Raw genomic sequence first — 19,003 nt, forward strand, 5'->3', positions numbered from 1 at the left:
TAGTATAAAGTCACTGCATACCTGATCATTGCTATCTTCATCCTGTATCCTGTACCACGTACTGCTATCATTGGAGTATTCTACATAGTATAAAGTCACTGCATACCTGATCATTGCTATCTTCATCCTGTATCCTGTACCACGTACTGCTATCATTGGAGTATTCTACATAGTATAAAGTCACTGCATACCTGATCATTGCTATCTTCATCCTGTATCCTGTACCGCGTACTGCTATCATTGGAGTATTCTACATAGTATAAAGTCACTGCATACCTGATCATTGCTATCTTCATCCTGTATCCTGTACCATGTACTGCTATCATTAGAGTATTCTACATGGTATAAAGTCACTGCATACCTGATCATTGCTATCTTCATCCTGTATCCTGTACCATGTACTGCTATCATTAGAGTATTCTACATGGTATAAAGTCACTGCATACCTGATCATTGCTATCTTCATCCTGTATCCTGCACCATGTACTGCTATCATTGGAGTATTCTACATAGTATAAAGTCACTGCATACCTGATCATTGCTATCTTCATCCTGTATCCTGTACCACGTACTGCTATCATTGGAGTATTCTACATAGTATAAAGTCACTGCATACCTGATCATTGCTATCTTCATCCTGTATCCTGTACCGCGTACCCAGCTAACACATCACGTTGCCACAACGTTGTGCAAAGTTGTGAAAATGTTGTCATTTGGTAACGTGTCACGATGACATTCAAGCAACGTTGACACAACGTTTGACTGTATAATTGTTGGTTGTAAAAATGTTGTATATTGGTAATTTGTACAACGTTGTACGAAAGTCATCATATGACATTGTATTGACGTTGTATGGTGGTCGTTTCACAATCGTTGTAATAAAGTAGTAAATATAACGTTGTGGTTACGTTAAATGTAGGTGTTTTCATGACGTTGTTTTTAAGTTGTCAATGTTACGTTGTCAGAACGTTGTAATTTAGAATGTTTACAACGTTGCTGTGAGGTTATAATCATGACGTTGAGTTAACGTTCCATCTACGTTATTTTATAACGTTTTTTTCAGTTGTGAAAATCACATTGTCACGACGTTGTAGTTTAGTATTTCAAAACGTTGCGGTGATGTAAAAATCATGACGTTGTTGTAACATTGTACGTGGGTACTTTCACAACGTTGTTGGTATGTTGTTATTCTCACGTTGTCATGACGTTGTAGATAACAATTTACACCACGTTGCTGTGTTCATGACGTTATGATGACGTTGCATAAAAGTCTCATCATAATGTTGTTGTTAAGTTGTAAATATCATGTTGTCGTGACATTGCAGTTTGGTATTTTCACAGCGTGGCTGCTATGTTGAGAGCTCACGTTGCTGTAACGTTTTATAAAAGTGTTTTGACACTGAATTTAAGTTGCAATTATGCTGTGCGTTACGATCCATGCTGTTGTGGTGTTGACAAAAACATTGTGATTACGATTTAGCCTACTGAATGTGAAGTGAACATAATATGTTTTAATTAATGATGTTTTATTTGATAATAATTATCAATTGGGTGCCGCCTTGCATTAATAATGTAACTCATGAAATTTCGAACATCATCATGTTTGTTTTGTCGTAGTAGGAATATAATGTTTCCAGATATTTTTCTAATGGTCTAAGATGGATGAGATCGTGGTCATAGCGCGACTGTTTCCCGCTCATATTCATTGTTGAATACTCAATGTATACATGTACTTTATTGCACACACCAACGTTACTAGAATGCGCATGCGCATCAGCAGAAATTCCACGTCCAGACCGCGTGATAGCTCATTTGAATTGCTCTCAGTCGAGTCAGCAATCGAGCAGCAGCAGCAGCTCACTATAACGGTCGCCGACTCGCCGTCCAGTTGATGTGAAGTATGGTCGCCAAACAAGTTATTTTCACTACAGCATTTCTTAGAAGGTAGGAATGAAATTTTCTGTATCTTGACTTCATTCTTGTGTCGAACACATTGTCTAAAAATCTGATGAAAGGATCAAATTAAAGTAAAACAACTTTTCGAACAAAGTCGCTGTCAAAAAATGAAGATTTTCCTATGCCTATCATCTTTGTTTTCAAGTTTTAATAAATGTTGAAAATGTTCTTCAGACTCGATCAGAATAAATGTAGATTAATTAAGAGTGAAAATATGTGCCTCAATTGAGATTGGAGGCTCGTCAATGCGAACAGTTTTGGAGGATCATACACTGAAAGAAACGTTCAAGTCATCTGGTTTTCAATTTAATAATAAAATCTCGGTAATATTCCAATATTAAAGGAAATAATATACATGTGGATCAGATTTACTCGAATTCATGTGCGACATGTTAGACCTTTTTAACAACGTTTTTAGGTTGGAAAGTTATTTGTTCGATAGTTATAATTTTAGATAAAACAGATATTGTTTTAGCAAATGGCCAAAATGGCAAAAGTGTATACATTATATCGAGAAGACTTTTGTTTTGTGTACTATAGTATATGCCTATGTTTGTATTTTTTTCCTTCAAATTGATGAATTAATCAAAATGTAACAATATTGTATTGAGATACCCATGATACCCGAGCCAACAACCGTGAAATTGTTACCTGGGGTATCTCTTAATTTATAGATCTGAGTTGATTTTCTCTCAACTAAAACTAGCGCAAATTTGAGCATAAACAGTCCGTTATAAAATTCCCGCTCAAAGACACAGTGTACGGTTGTAATAGCAACGCGCATTAGCATTTCAGTCTCAAGGGTCAGGCCTAAAGTTCACGTACCAGGACCGTACACGTATAAACGGTCATCTGGCTTTCGCTGGCTTGTACATAACAAGTGTATACAGTTTCAATCCGGGCTTTCGGGCCGTATAGCTCCCAGGGTTTGGCGTGATTTATGGGAGTTTGACCAAAGTGTGCGGAGTAGGGTTCAGGGCCAGGTCAGCACTGTTACAAGATCAATGAAAAATACGCGAACTATAAAAGCCTTTTCTAAAGAGGATCATTTGTAGACTATTTTTTTCGTGAAAATAAGACATTTTGTGGGTTGAAGAGCACGGGGACATCATTTTTACACTGTGTTCAAACTTGATTAGTTTTATATATTTCTCAACCTTAGAAACATCGTTTCTTTCTCCAGGTAGGCAGTATACAGGTATGCTATACGTGAGTGCACTGGCTGCAGGATGTGGCATGTATAAACTTTTAACTTCAGCAGTCTTCGAGGGAGGAAGTTTCTAATTATTTTGAAAACCACCCCATACATCTCTTCAAGGTTGTTGCTGTAAGTAATTCAACATACACTGACCTTCTATACATGTATCTCTGTAAGATGGTGAAATTAACTTTTAAAATGTGTTGAAAATACACCTTGGTCGAAATTTGTTAAGTGATTACCTGACGTTCACCAGACACCTATATTAATTAAATTTATGTATTCATGAAATTTATCTATACTATACAATTCAAGAACGTGAACCCAATGCATGCATATCCAAATCCTTCCAACTCAAAATTTTCATACTACCACGTCCGCCTTAACAAAGTCATTCTTGTCGAGTCATGCGCCAGAAAAGATGCGTGCCCAATGCTCTCTAAAAATAACCAAAAAAAACCCACACATTTTGCGTGAACCTCCCTGGCGAGAGCTGATTAATTTTCTAGCAGGTATTAACTTCAATGTTGTGAAAAAATGCAATGAAGTTTATAATTTTTATCGTTAGATGTCTTTCAAAAATGAATAACTTGTATTTCGCAGGAAAATAGCAGTTGAAAAAAAGTAAATAAACTTTCGGGGTGAAACTCGAAAGTAGCGTAGGCAGCGGATCTTTAATCAAAATAATTATGAATCAAATTAGGTTTTGCCCTTCACCGACGTATAAACACTGTGTACTGTACCCAGTGTGTATTCGCATAAAATAATTATGCGCATATCAAAACTGCTACTGGACGGTTCTTCTTAACATTTAATGAAATTGTTTCGTGTGAAATTTAAATTACTTAAAAAAAGCTTGAGCTCTTTGGTAATCAAATATTTTCTGTATTATATTCAGGTGCCTGCATGACATGACTTTGCATGAACTTTTAGAAATGGCAGCCGATTGTGCTTGGTTATCCAGAAGGGCCAAGATTCAAGGTACGTGTATTAAGAAACTAACCATCGCAGTCACTAAATTGATTGGTCAAAAGGTATCAGCGACAAACACCTTAAATACACTTCTGAAACGAGCACCATAGACCTAATGCAATGCCGACTACCAAGACCATAAACTTGCGGAAGAACCAACATTTTGATCGTATACGTACATACATTTGAACATGAAGTTGTTTAGATTACATAAAAATGCGTAAAACAGGCTGGCGCTTTAACTCTCAACCAGGGTTTTTGGTTACCCTTTAAATTTGAGAAATATCCTGGACTTCAGGGTCAACTTGAAACAAGAGGCTCATTTATTTTATCCCTGTCTCTCGTGGGTTAAAGATTGTACATGTAGAAACACAGGCACAGCTCTGCTTGAAGTACATGTATTGAGAAGACAGACATTATCTGGATATACATGTAGTTTTAAATTTCACATCTGGTGAGCCAGCGTGACACGCAGTGAGTGTTTTAAGCCTAAGGCAGCAAGCATTAAAAAGTTCATAATGTTTAAATAATTGATACATTGTTTTTTGTTTTCCTTATTTTCTTGTCAGATTGTGTCTTTGGAGAAGTGCCATATTGACAACCTTGCTGAACAAGGAATCCACTTTTTTTTCTACATCTGGATAATCTTCTGTTAAAGGTTCCATTAAATGAATGTTACTCTAAAACAAAGATTGGGCAATTAGCCAATCTGCATGGAGGTATTCAAAGAAAATCACGTTGAAATGTCAATATTTTAAAATGCAGGTTTTTTGCGAGTTCCCTGCATACAAATATATCTTCACGAACAAACGCTATTTAAGTGTCCCTTTCAAGTGTTATTCTTTTTCATAGACTCTGTAGCTACAAAAAACCCAAAACAATTCCTTTGAGTTTTCTTTTGAAGATGTTCCATGGGAGAGAAAGAAAATGAAGGATCTAGATAGAGGACAGATTTAAAAAGCATGTGATTCAGTAGATTAAAAGTTGTCGGATCTATTTTATTTGTTCGAGGCAATTTAGTCGCCTTCCTATACTATATTTCTCATCACGGACAGTTGAAAATACTAATGTTCAAATACTATTTGAAACCATACTTTTGCTGGAATGTACGTTACGTATAGCACTGTGTAAAACCGGTGAGTGGCTAGGTCGCCGATAATAGCCCTTGCATTCCGGCTCTGGCAATATTATTGGCGACCAGACCCTTTATCTTCTAATTGCTCAGTAACAACGTTATTGTCTTGTTAAAAGGTCGGTTCATACTCTGTGAAGTTACGGCAATTCACTTTGTGAAGTTACGGCAATCATTAACGCCAGCGCTAAAAATTTGGGGGGAAAAAGAGTGAACCACATTTAACTCTGGGCAATTTTGAGTCAAATGGTTTCGATGTCAACATTTAAAAATTTGCTTTCACTTGAAGTATGAACCGATCGTTAGAGCTCAGCCCAGTCACTAAGGCGTGAATTCCGTAATGTGGATTCAAGTAAAAGACTTCAATTTTATACCATTCACGAAATAGACACTGTAGTAATATGTGCATATTGATGTGTCCAAATAATCGCAGTGAGTATTAATTACACTTACCGTTTTAGTGATTGCATTTTAGTAACGTTTTTACATGCTGTTGTTTCTGAACACTCTTTGTAATAAAATTAGAGAGACATGAATTACATGTATGTTTGATTGTTTTGTTATCGTTTTCAGAAACATTTCCCCATAAATGCCCAGTAGGTTGCAGTAAGGTGGCCACCATGTTGCAGCAACGTGCCTTTAAAGTTGCAGAAACGTCCCATTTAGCTGCAATAACGTGCCCACAAAGTTGCAGCAATGTCCTCATAAAGTTGCAGTAACGTCCCCATTAAGTTGCAGTAACGTGCCCATAAAGTTGCTTAAACGTGTCCAATACGTTGCTTTAACGTGTACAATAAGTTGCATCAACGTGTCCAGTAAGTTGCAGTGACGTCCCAAATTAGGTTGCAGTAACGTGCTAATCAAGTGGTAATCATGTCGCCAAAAGGTTGTAGAAACGTGCGTAGAAGTTGCTGTTATGTGTCAATTTGGTCGCAAATAACGTGGCGTCAAGGTGGTAATCATGTGCAATCACGACCAAAAAAAGTTGTGATGTATGTTGCGTTTACGTTGTGGAAACGTCATTGTAACGTTGCGTGATAACGTTGTAGCAACGCGCACGCGAGTCGACATTTTTACGTTGCCGCAACGTCATTTTCCTCACGTTACAGCAACGAAAACCTGACCTTCTGGCAACGTTGTCACAACGTAAATGTGTTAGCTGGGTACTGCTATCATTGGAGTATTCTACATAGTATAAAGTCACTGCATACCTGATCATTGCTATCTTCATCCTGTATCCTGTACCATGTACTGCTATCATTAGAGTATTCTACATGGTATAAAGTCACTGCATACCTGATCATTGCTATCTTCATCCTGTATCCTGTACCACGTACTGCTATCATTAGAGTATTCTACATAGTATAAAGTCACTGCATACCTGATCATTGCTATCTTCATCCTGTATCCTGCACCATGTAGTGCTATCATTGGAGTATTCTACATAGTATAAAGTCACTGCATACCTGATCATTGCTATCTTCATCCTGTATCCTGCACCATGTACTGCTATCATTGGAGTATTCTACATAGTATAAAGTCACTGCATACCTGATCATTGCTATCTTCATCCTGTATCCTGTACCACGTACTGCTCTCATTAGAGTATTCTACATGGTATAAAGTCACTGCATACCTGATCATTGCTATCTTCATCCTGTACCACGTACTGCTCTCATTAGAGTATTCTACATGGTATAAAGTCACTGCATACCTGATCATTGCTATCTTCATCATGTATCCTGTACCACATACTGCTATCATTAGAGTATTCTACATGGTATAAAGTCACTGCATACCTGATCATTGCTATCTTCATCCTGTATCCTGTACCATGTACTGCTATCATTAGAGTATTCTACATAGTATAAAGTCACTGCATACCTGATCATTGCTATCTTCATCCTGTATCCTGTACCATGTACTGCTATCATTGGAGTATTCTACATAGTATGATTCAATCCAGGCTTCTACATCTCCAACACCCTGAGTCCTGACTCCAGAGAAGATGGTGACTGCCTTCATTTTGATCCGTAACCACTGGTTTGCATCGGCAGTTTTTGCTATCCAACCTGACGATGAATAAATTAAATAAAAATAAATTAATAGCAATAAGATACCATTTTTACCGACCGACCGACCAACCGACTGACCAACCAACCAACCGACCGACCGACAGAATAAGTCTCGGACCAGCATTACTAAGCTAGAGCCTGCCTAATCTTGTTATGAACATTAAATGCAGCTGCGATTTTGGAAGAATCTAGCTGCAATTTAACCAATAATCCCATGTACCACCCCACACCGCCCTGCCCACAATTCCCTACTCCGCCCAAAACCACCCAAGTATGCATGGTTTTAAGGTTTCAAATTCCTCCAGACTTTCCTCACTTGCCAATTGGTTTCATTTGATATGATATGGCCAAAATAATAGTTTCTTGAGAAACTCACCGGATCCAATTTTACCGTCCGTGCTGGCGTTTGCGCGGAGTCTTGCTCTGTCTGCTGTGTGCGCATCGTCGTAGTACGATGACGCCGACATCATGCTGTCCTGAATGACGCCAGTCTGAACACCAAGGGCATCTCTGCAATCTATACATGGACAAAACAATATGATAAGTACATAGTATCATCTGCTGTTTGTGCATTGTGTTTTTTCGTTTCAAGCACTGCACATCTCACTCAATCAGCACCTTGAAATACTATGGCTCGAGTCTGTGGAATGCTAAAGTCTAGAAACCACAGTAGAAGTACATGTAATAACAGATCAACCATAAATGGGTCAAAGTACAGTACCGGTAGTTACCTCCCCTTGGGAATTAAATTTACCACTTCTCTGCAGTCCAGACCAGGTATAGTGAGACCATGTAACCAATTAGAAAGATATTGAGTTTACCATGAACTTGGAATGTGTAGAACGTCTATGGCCACAAAATGCATGTTTAATGTTATGTAACTTAACACCTGATGATGTCATCGTGACAAAATTCTGCTTGGGCCATCGGTTGGTGATTGTCTATTAATGTGTCAAGTTTGAAGTCCATTGGACTTACGAAAGTGCCAAAGTGTACAGGCAGAAGAAATATGTGTACAAAACATATAGAGAGGAGTCTGAAAAATGAGAAGTAAAAAACAAAAAAAATCTTCATGAAAGCAAGAGCCGTTTTGAAACAGCTAACTAATATTGTTTGTATAGCTTACCATATTCATAAGCATAGTACCTGGGCACCCTCATGTACAGACCGCCAGTTGGCACATCAATGTAAATATTAACGTCCACAGGTTCGCTAGTAGCGTCGTACAGACACGTGTTACTGATCATTACTGTGATGTTGACTATTGTACCAAGCGCTGGTGTTCCGTTATCAATAGCTGTGATGGTCAGCTGAAGGGTTGAGAACGTGTCGTTGACGATGGGGCTGGAATACAAGCCAACAATGTGATTTAAAGGTAATATTTGCAAACATCAAAACCACCAAATTATTATGAAATACCTTACTTGACTGTAAGAGAATAACAGTCTCAAGCATCCTGTAAAATCATGGCCCCTGGTGTGCTGTCATTTTCAAGAAAAGTAGAATTTTGTATCAATTTCCAAGTATGGTCAGCCCGCCATTTATTATGGGAATAAACGTGTGCTTGGGAGGTGTTAAACACATAGTGTTTAATACCAACCAAGCACATATTTATTCCCATTCATAAGTGCATTTTTCGGTCAAACAAACAAAAAACTTTTTGGTCTTAAAGTCAAAATAAGTCAAAAATTAAATTTGCACGCTGTCGGCGATCAATATTATGCACGCTGGAGAGTTTTACAGTAGGCCTAAGTATATCATAAGTACCTTCTTAAAGGATGACACTGAACCGCCATAAACACAAATAGTCACCGTCAAAAGAAGGGGCATCTAACAATAAAGCGCTGCAACTTTAGGATTAAAATATCATCACAGTTGTGTATTCACATGTATACTTTGTTTTAATTTGAAAATTCGACCCGGCATGAACGGTATTGAGTATTCGGTTGATGATCAAATATTTGAATATTCGGGACATCCCTACTAATCAATACATAAATAGAAAAAATAAACTAATTTTTGGCCACATATACAACTCACATTTGCGTGATTGTCGATGTGTGGTACGTGATCTGACCATTCACACCACTGTCAGCGTCAGTTGCTACGACGTCCGCCAGGGGATCTTCCTGGAGAACAGGCAGTGGGAAGAACGCTAGACTGTTGTTGGATACCACGGGACAGTTATCGTTCACATCATTCACGGTAATCTGAGTGGAGAAAAACAAACGTCAAGACAAAGTCAAGTCTAGTCATAGAGTTGATTAAATTACTAGAGCGCTGACTCATGTACAAAGTGATGCCTGCTGGGCGCATCCATGTTTGTGAACAAACCTATGGGAAACTCAAAATTGTGTACGTCTTTTGTACGTCTATTTGCATATCTGCGTTTGTATCCACACCGGTGCGTTATCGAAGCCGATATGCTCAAAACCGAAACGCATGATCAGCAAATGAGCGTTTCATTTTGCTCTGTATGCAAACAGCGCAATACATGCGCGTATCCACTGCAGATGCTTTTTGCCGTGACGTTTTTTTGAACCATCATGACGCGCTTAAGTTGTTTGCGTATGTTCTACTTGCGCGTTGCATTTAGAGTACACTTTTTAAATTCAATCCATCTAATTTCATTGTGTTCTACAAACACGCACATGAATTCAAAATGTCTGCACCCAGAGCGGCTTCAAAGAGTCTCCTTGGGCACGAATGAGGAGTTAGCGCTCTAGTAATTTAATATAGCTCTATGAGTCTAGTTAACCTGTTTCCAGAGTCAAACAATTATATCGTTTGATTCAGAATTGCTAAGAGTTGATCAATTGTGAGGCTTCTGTCAAAATGAGACAAAAATTGAGGTCGTAATGAAGGTTTGTGGGTATTAGGAGAAAAAATAAAACTCTCTTTACAATACTGTTTGTTGCACTTCAATTGGACATTCGGTTGACAAGTTGTGGCTGTTTAAAGTTTGCATTTAGCGACATGGCAAATGATTTTTGTTTTAAAGTGTCACTTGACACATCTTTGGAAATGACCTCCTTTTGTTGTTTTCTTCAAAAGGACGGCATGCCAGAAGAAATAATTTCACAGGGAGTTTAGTGTCATTACTATCTTTAAACCAGGTAAGCTTTTTAACAATAATTTGGTCAGTTATTTTTTTGGTAGATGCAAATGATTTACTCTAACTTTAATGGACTTGTGATCCATCACAATACACTGACACGGCTTACCTGTACGGTCAGCGTGCCTTCGTGTTGCGGACTGGCATTCACATCAGTTACACTGATCTTAAGGAGATAGAATGCTGCTACTTCATGATCCAGCTCAGTTGCCAAAGTTACCAGAGCCTTATCCGAATGAACATCAAATACTTGCGCTGCGGCTTCATTCGGTTCTGGAACTGAAAAGGGACCCAGCAAGTGAAATTGTTAGTTATGCCTTTAAAGATATAGTCCATCATTTGTAATTTGTGCATTTTGTTCGTTTGAAGCAACAAAAGTGTTCAAAATCTAATGAAGGATACTGAACAATTAACCTGATGAAGTTTCAGCTCAGCTTCAGCTGTATATTCCGAGAAAAACAGCATTCTAGGATCTCAATTTCAAATCAAAAGTTGCTGAATCATGTTTTGAATTGTTTTGAATTGCAGCTATACGCGATGTTGCGTACTGATCCGACGAATTATAGCAACTGCGCGCGCCTGTGCGTCGTGCCAATGCTTGTGCGCGCTGCGCCGAATAACAAAACGAACTACTAATTTAAATTTTCCTACGATGCGTCTTAAGACGCACCGTTGGAAAGGCCTTTTTTCGTTGATTACTTCAAAATGATAGCTTACCAGAAAGAATCATTTCACAGGGAGTTTAGTACACTTACTATCTTTCAACCAAGTATGTTTTTCAACAATAATACGCCAGTTACTTTTTCGGATGGCTGCAAATGATGGACTATAGCTTTAAACCTATAAGTTCATAGAGATAGTTTAAGGGGAAAACGTAAATAAAAGGAAAACTAGAAATGTGTTTGTGGACAAACACCAGCTGTTTCGCATGCCCCTTTAATGTGACATCACATGAAGTGTGATGACGTCACAATGAAGTATAACATATCCCGGTATAAGAACATATCAAGTTACAACCAAATCAAACCTATAGTTAGATCTCTAGATAAAGTCCTTAGAAAAGTGGACCTTTATTGTGATGTCACATGACTTTTGATAACGTCATCATGACGTCACTTCAATTTTCATCTTTTACACGACCCTGTCCATGCACCTACAAAGTTTCGACCCAATCTGACTTGAAGTTCAGAAGATAAAGGGCTTTGAAAAATGCAACTTTAATGTGACGTAACATGACACCTGATGATTTCATGGCAAAGACACTAATTCCAACAAACGTGGATGTTCCATGACTTGTTATCAATACCTCAGTTTAATTTTCAATTGAATGTTTTCCCCCTACTTACCAATAACTGCCTCGGAGTCACAGATTATGAAGTCAGTGCCGTTCGCAGTATGGGTGAAAGGTGGTGGGGTTGTGGTAGGGGCAACGCCATCAGCGATGTTCTCTGCCGTGTTGTTCTTTAGTGTAAAGTGTCTAGCTTCGTTGCCTAATAAATTTAAAAATAAAATATGAAAGGCAATCTGGCAAAATGAGACAGAACGGGGCACAGGAGGGAGATTATTGCACGAAACTGAATGATTTGATTGTTATCTTTGAGTGCGTTCGATTACTTCCCCCGCGCTTACTCGTGCAAGTGCGACAGTGTTCGATTTTGCGCTTACTCGAGCCTGGCCCAAGTAACCGACTCGCTGAGCTGGTAACTTGGGTAAGTATCCCACAAGGCCATGCAATAAACATGGCTGCCAACGTAACGTCAGGCGGGCACCTCAGGCCGTGTCCGAAACGGGCTACCAGAGCTATGGCTACATCCAGTATTGTCAGCGCGTCCCCACGTATTTTCAATGGGCGTGGACCTAGACCTAGCTCTAGACAGTTGATTCGGATGTAGCCTAAGTCATGTCAAAGTTCAACTTTCCAGCTCTTGCACGAAATCGTTCGTTTATTTAGCTCCACTGCGCATGTCTGTCATCACGCGAGGAGCCACGTGCGAGTAAGCTGGGGGAAGTAATTGAACGCGCTCTTTGCTGTGTCTACTACACATATTTTAAAGAAATACATGTAGTAGGCCTATAGTGATCGTGGAATAAAATTGTTTATCAGGAAACACAACTGGCATCTTTCATTTTCACAAATGCAAAGCTAGAAACTTTGAAGGCCTTTATCTCGTTATTTTACTTTTTTTGACATGCCGATAAATATGAACTTTTAAGATCCAGAACTTATGGAATCTCTGATTGAAGTGCAACTAATTAAACAGCATTGTAAGGATAATTGTATTCTTTTTCCTATAAATACCTAAAAAAAACCTCATTTTTAACCTCTGCCCAGTTCTGTCCATAGAGCTATCGGTATATTAAATTACTAGAGCGCTAACTCTTCATTCTTGCGCGTGGAGACGCTTTGATGAGCTGCTCTGGGCACAGACGTTTTGAATTTATGTGCGCGTTTGTAGGACACAATCGAAATAGATGGATTGAATTTTAAAGTGTTCTCTAAATGCAACGCGCAAGTAGAAAATACGCAAACAACTTAAGCGTGTTATGACGGTTAAAAAAAGCTCACTGCGAAAAGCATCTGCAGCAGAGGGACCCGCACACGTTAAGCTGTTTGCGTAGAGCAAAATGAAACGCTCATTTGCTGATCATCCATTTCTAGTTTTGGGCGTATCGGCTTCGATGATGCACAGGTATGGAATACAAACTCAGGTATGCAAATAGATGTACAAAAGCTGTACAAAATTTCTAGTTCTCCATAGGTTTGTGTACAAACATGGATGCGCCCAGCAGGCAATCACTTTGTATATAAGTTACCGCTCTAGTAATTTAATACAGTTCTATGGTTCCATCTCATATGTGACCTGTCACCACGAAACCCGAAACCCGGAGTAATTTTGCAAAGTTATTTTTGGGTGGAATCGTCCATTTGGGGATTTTGGGGTTACCGTATTCTGTACATTTCATCCATCATTTAACTTTTCAAAATAAATTATATATGTTAAAAATACCCTTTTTCCAGATTTTCGGGGTGATGTCGGTAAACAAACGAAGGGTGGACTGAACCAAAATCCCGCAACTCCCGCTACCTTTCAACATTTTCAACTATGTTTTGACTTATACCTCCTTGGGGTATGTAAAACATCTGATTTGGACTTACCACTTGTGATCGTGACTTTTCGGGGTGATGTCGGTAAACAAACGAAGGGTGGACTGAACCAAAATCCCGCAACTCCCGCTACCTTTCAACATTTTCAACTATGTTTTGACTTATACCCCCTTGGGGTATGTAAAACATCTGATTTGGACTTACCACTTGTGATCGTGACTTGATAATTAGGGCCAGTAGAGAAGACGTCAGCCACCCAGATTGATTCCAAGATGGCATTAAGGTGTAGATCCTCGTCCACTGTGACGGCGTAGTCAACTGGAGGGTTGTCTGGGTCTAACGGAAGGAAGTCCATGCCTTGAATCTCTAGGAAGAACTCTGAGGAACAAGGGTTGCGCTCGGTGTGGAAGATATCAAAGTGGTAGGAAACACCGACCTACAAGGGAGTAAAGTAAAGGGTTAGCTTAGTCAATGGGAGGGTTGGGTCTAACGCAAGGAAGTCGATGCCTTCATCTCCAGAGCAACAGCTTTCTACGTTTGGCACTGACAAAATGGTGAATACATCAGAACTAGATTTAAAGGGCTCATGCTAACAGCGAGCGAGGCCGGAAATATGAGTGTGCTGCCCGAGGGTGATGGCTTCAACCCACCATTGAGGTAGAGTGAAAAGTAATCCCGCACCTTGTTCCATTCTTGTCAAAATATTCCCAGCGTAAACTGGTTAAGAAAACTTTGACATTACCTCTAGCTCAAGAAACACTTGTTCAGCAAGCACAGTGTCAGATATCTGGCATTCCCCATTCACGATGGTCCCTTCTTCGGGAATCAAGTAGCTTCCGCCTGCAAAAGCCAATCCCAAAAAGACAATTGCCCGAATAATAATAATAATAATAATAATAATAATAATGATCACCGTATTTATATAGCGCCTTTTTCAAAGGATACAAAGCCCTAGGGGAGAAAGCAAACAAAGACAGGTAAATGAAGTATATGAACATAATATGAGACCCATTATGTAGCACCTTTTGCTAGGTGTTGCGGCGCATATTGCAGCCACTGCCAGAAACACCGGGGCAAACCCCTTCTCTTTATAGCGACAAGTGTTAATGGGTTCTTTAACGTGCATTACACAACACACAGGACCTACAGCTTTACATCCCATCGAAGGACGAAGCAATAATGATAAAGTGCCTTGCTCAAGAGCACAAGCGCCATGTTCCCACGGTCAGGATTCAAACCCATGTACCGCGGCACACAAGTCGAACACCATAACCATTGGACCACAGCGCCCCACAGACCAAGGACAAATTATTTACAAAAACCTTTGCAGTATGGAATGCCTGCATACATGTAAGAACTCCCTCATTGGTTACAAAGGATATTTTGAGGAGACGTGAGGTGATTTTGCCTTTTAAAACCAAAACCAGATTTAGTACACAAGGTATTCATGTTACAATCGAAGATTAACTTCATAGACTGTTTCGACTGGAATTCTTTAACTGTGCATAAATTCCCTATACCGAGAGGGGAATTGGCCCTTAGTTTTAAGTTGAGTCGTGCGCCGCGTAGATCACGAAATGCTCATGTAGTTTTGAATAGGACCTGGCATCCATGCGTTTATCGTCCGTGTACCTGTTTTCAAGGCATCAAGTTTTTGAGGTTTGAACATGTAGCGACACACACGCAGATTTGTACCACACCACCAGCTGATTAGTGTGTGCGGTAGGCGTTCCACCGCCAGCCCCAAAAATTAGAAACCGAAGGCTATGTCGCTGTTTTTTTCTTACTTGAAATAAATCCTGACACACTCGAAAACCCGTACATGGAGGATATATGTCGGTGGTCTCTCCAAAGTAGTCAGAAAGTGCCACCTATCTGTTCATGCACAGAGCCAATAACGAGTATGGGTACGCCAGGGATACTTTACTGCAAGTGAAAATATTACTATATTCTCAGAAGGGGCCGGCTTCCCTGGTATGTCCCATGAAAATTTCCATGGACATGCAGGAAGCCAGTCGTGGGATAAATTATTGTTTGATCATCTCTGTTTGAATGCACCCTGGCAGTGTGTCAAGAGCCAGACCTACATGTAATAGCAAGTGTGCCATTTTCTAGCTCTTTTTACCCACTGAAGATCTGGTGTTAATTCTCTACTTCTTTTATTGTGAATATTTCGTTACTTCTGTCAACTAGGTAATAAACCAAACCAAACTCAACCAAACCAAACCACGGATCCTCTACACAAGGATAAACGACTCATCTGAGCTTGTGTTCAAAATGTAAGCAACGGTTTGTCTAGGGGAGTGATATGTCGCGTTCACATATAGAACAACACATAGAACATGTAGAACAATGCGCGCGCCATGATCGCCGACAGCTGGTGTCCTGACAGAAATTTGACCACTGAAAGACTGCAGTCGTGCGCTGAGTCTCGCGCATACCCACCCTCTAACCAGAAATTTGAAAAACCAAACCAACCAAACCAATAGACAACATACCTTGATTCGCAGCCAATGCCAGCATTATCCTCTTACACTTGACCGGGCTTCCTGACGCGTCACCATGGACTTCTAAGACCAGAATCTTATTGACATACACCCAGATTTCATCCCCACCACCGACCGTTATCACCTCCGTACCGTTGAACATGACGCCAGTCCTTATAGCACCCGTGAAACTTTGTGAAGAGAGATAAGAAATGGTACAAAGCTTGTTTAACAAGAATTCCAGAGTGAAGTGGTCAGGAAAAGTTGTTTTATTTCATTACAATTCGTAAGTCATGAGGTGAATTTCCCTTTTAAAATCCTGGGCCCTTTTCATACCAGGCTTTCGATGTTTATCTTTGACTGAGCCCAGTGTAACATTATCTGGTTAATTCCTTAAGGCAATCAGTTACACCACAGGAGGCCAGTCCACAAACAGTACAGTTTAATTCCTGCTGGGTCTTCCTTTTGGAAACCCCATACATGTTACATGTACAGGCACAGTTCCATAAATTCATGATTTCAGTTGTTTGTGCATCAATCAAAGAAAGAAAACATGGTTTCATTACCTGACAAAAACAAATATTGGGTTTGATATTTAACTTCTGAAAAATGTAGGTGCATTTAGGCCACTGAACAATGATTCACGCATGCCAAACAAGTCGTTATGTCAAGCGATACTAATTGTTTCCTGCTGGTGGTAGGCATTCATCAGGTGCTAAACTGCCCTTAGGAGATCAAATCTTGAGATGAGACATCCCAAACCCAGTCTTGATGAAACACCCGAATATCAGGCTCCTGGTCGGGTTTTCTTTTAAAAGAGGATTCACGGCATGTTAACAAAGAAACTAACTTGAGTGGGGTTTGAACCAGCGACCTCCACGTTACCGTTCAGCGCTCTACCAACTGAGCAATCCAGCCCTACATGTATGTTGGCAGTTGTCCATGCAAGTACCTTCGTTAATTTGCTTCACTGACAGGTACTAGTCTGAAGCCCAATCTTCTCTGAGTGACCCCCGTTTGCTATGCCCTAGGTTTACAGCGTTGCTCAAAGCCGACCTCAGGTCGACCCACGATGTGCTTGCGCCACGACGGACCCGTCGGCATCGAGCAGAAAAATAATGCTCAGGTCACAAACCTGAGAAAACGTGTGATTCTCTTGAACAAGTGGCATTTATATCCCGACATAATTAATCGCAACCATGCTCATGTCACCCTCCACGCCAGGATCCATCACGATTCCACAGCATAGACAGTCATGTGACTTCTTTACCAATAAGGGAGTAAATATGTGTTTGGCTGGTTCAGCTCGAGCCATTATCAGGGCACATTCCCCTGATACGGTCTTAAATGTATTTGCGGTATTCCCATTCACAAATACATTTGAGTCAAAAAGTCGACACAAGTCAAAAATTATACCTTTCCAATGATTTTGTTGAACAGTTTTATTTCATTTTTTTTTAAACACCCCTCTAGCTATGGTATGGAATATCATCTCGCGAGTAGGTAAGCAATCTCCTAATATATGGTGATTGGCGCGTGGTGCGTACTGCCTGATGTTGCGCAGAACAAGCAGAGCGCCAGTGTAGTGTGCTGATTGGCTAATCAATTAAAACTTAAAAAAGGACGATCTTGATGAGCACACGGTCGCGACGTCGTCGTAGAAGTTGAAATTGTTCTACTCTTGCGACTGTTGATTTTTTGAGCACCGACTAAATTCCGATCGTCTTAATATCGTCCCAGTTATACTCAGGTCGCAAAAAATCGGCGACTGAAATGTTCCCGACGGTCGTAGCTCAGGCACAGCTTGATCCTGGAAAGTCAGTCGCCGACTGACCTGTGTCATCTCAAAGTCGACCTGAGGCCGGCTTAAAGCATCCTGACCTTGGGCGTGATCCCTGGCTAAATGGCACATAAGCATTTATGGCTTCTGACTAGCAATCTTGGCTAAAGACATTGACAAACTGGGAACCGCCAACAAAGGTCAACACAGATATTTTGGATAGTGTGAACGGGCCTTTTCAACTTTCTCACCCAAAGTTATGAAGAATGAAGTTGCAGTCTCTCTGTCCCTGTGCAGCAAAACCAAGTCCATCTACTGGATAGAAAGACTCCGACCAGTATCTGAAGAAAAAAACAAACCAACAGACAAGGAGGAACAGGCAATTAAAATACTCATAGGTCAATATTATGAGGCAATAATTGAATTAGTTACAGCAGAGCATATATTTATGTACCGTATATCTTTAAAGTGCTCACCTGTTTTGTGGATTCACAAGACCCGAGGAGTTCAGCCACTCTAAGACTAGCTCAGATTCTATGGCGTGGTTCAAAGACTCGTCATGACGAAACCATCGCGAGAAGGAATCACTGGTAGGGTTATCGGAGATGGCTAACCAAGCACCGTAGGGTGAAACAACGTAGCTCGGACGACTTATGACGTCTTTACCAACAGGGGTGAAATCTGGATGCTCAAAACTGCATGTCACGAGCAGACGGAATTATTCTTAAAGGGCCCATGCAGTGAATTTTTTTTAAATGTAATCCATTGAAATGCACCTTTGGCAAGTTACAGCCAGGACCAGTGGTAAACTAGTGGCAGGTTCGTGACGTACATGTACCTAGCGCACGCGCACTCAAGTTGAAGTGCGAACCACTCTAGTCAAACTATTGTCATGTCAACGACTGTCAGAAAATGGCGGTCGCACAATTATTCAACTCTAGTTGTTTCTCTTTATTTACACAATAATAGTGATTGTGTATAGTTTAGGACATCTTACATAATTGCCAATAGTGGTATAAAACCAATAAGCCATTTGCGAGTTAAATTTGAATAAAATCTGGAACGCTGACTTAATACAATGCTTTGCACGTTTTAACCTAGCATTCTCCTGACCAAAGAGACTGTTACTATATCACGTGATTCGGGGCAAGCCTTATGCTAGCAACCCCCAGCTCCGGCATGG

General features: G+C 40.1%; 1 protein-coding gene across 2 annotated transcripts in view; it reads right to left on the reverse strand.

Moving 5' to 3' along the window:
* Window positions 1–19,003, reverse strand: part of LOC119725831 — a 125,084-nt gene that overhangs the window by 30,542 nt on the left and 75,539 nt on the right. For both annotated transcript variants that reach the window (XM_038197419.1, XM_038197420.1), the window contains 11 exons: window positions 18,297–18,515; window positions 18,072–18,161; window positions 16,053–16,231; window positions 14,297–14,394; window positions 13,759–13,990; window positions 11,795–11,938; window positions 10,558–10,727; window positions 9,374–9,543; window positions 8,460–8,677; window positions 7,710–7,850; window positions 7,143–7,330 (listed from right to left, as the gene is read on the reverse strand). In XM_038197419.1, coding sequence (XP_038053347.1) covers window positions 7,143–7,330; window positions 7,710–7,850; window positions 8,460–8,677; window positions 9,374–9,543; window positions 10,558–10,727; window positions 11,795–11,938; window positions 13,759–13,990; window positions 14,297–14,394; window positions 16,053–16,231; window positions 18,072–18,161; window positions 18,297–18,515 — 1,849 coding nt within the window. The remainder of the gene's footprint in view (window positions 1–7,142; window positions 7,331–7,709; window positions 7,851–8,459; window positions 8,678–9,373; window positions 9,544–10,557; window positions 10,728–11,794; window positions 11,939–13,758; window positions 13,991–14,296; window positions 14,395–16,052; window positions 16,232–18,071; window positions 18,162–18,296; window positions 18,516–19,003) is intronic.

This window comes from Patiria miniata, unplaced genomic scaffold (assembly GCF_015706575.1).
Source record: "Patiria miniata isolate m_02_andy unplaced genomic scaffold, ASM1570657v1 HiC_scaffold_19, whole genome shotgun sequence".
Classification (NCBI taxonomy): domain Eukaryota; kingdom Metazoa; phylum Echinodermata; class Asteroidea; order Valvatida; family Asterinidae; genus Patiria; species Patiria miniata.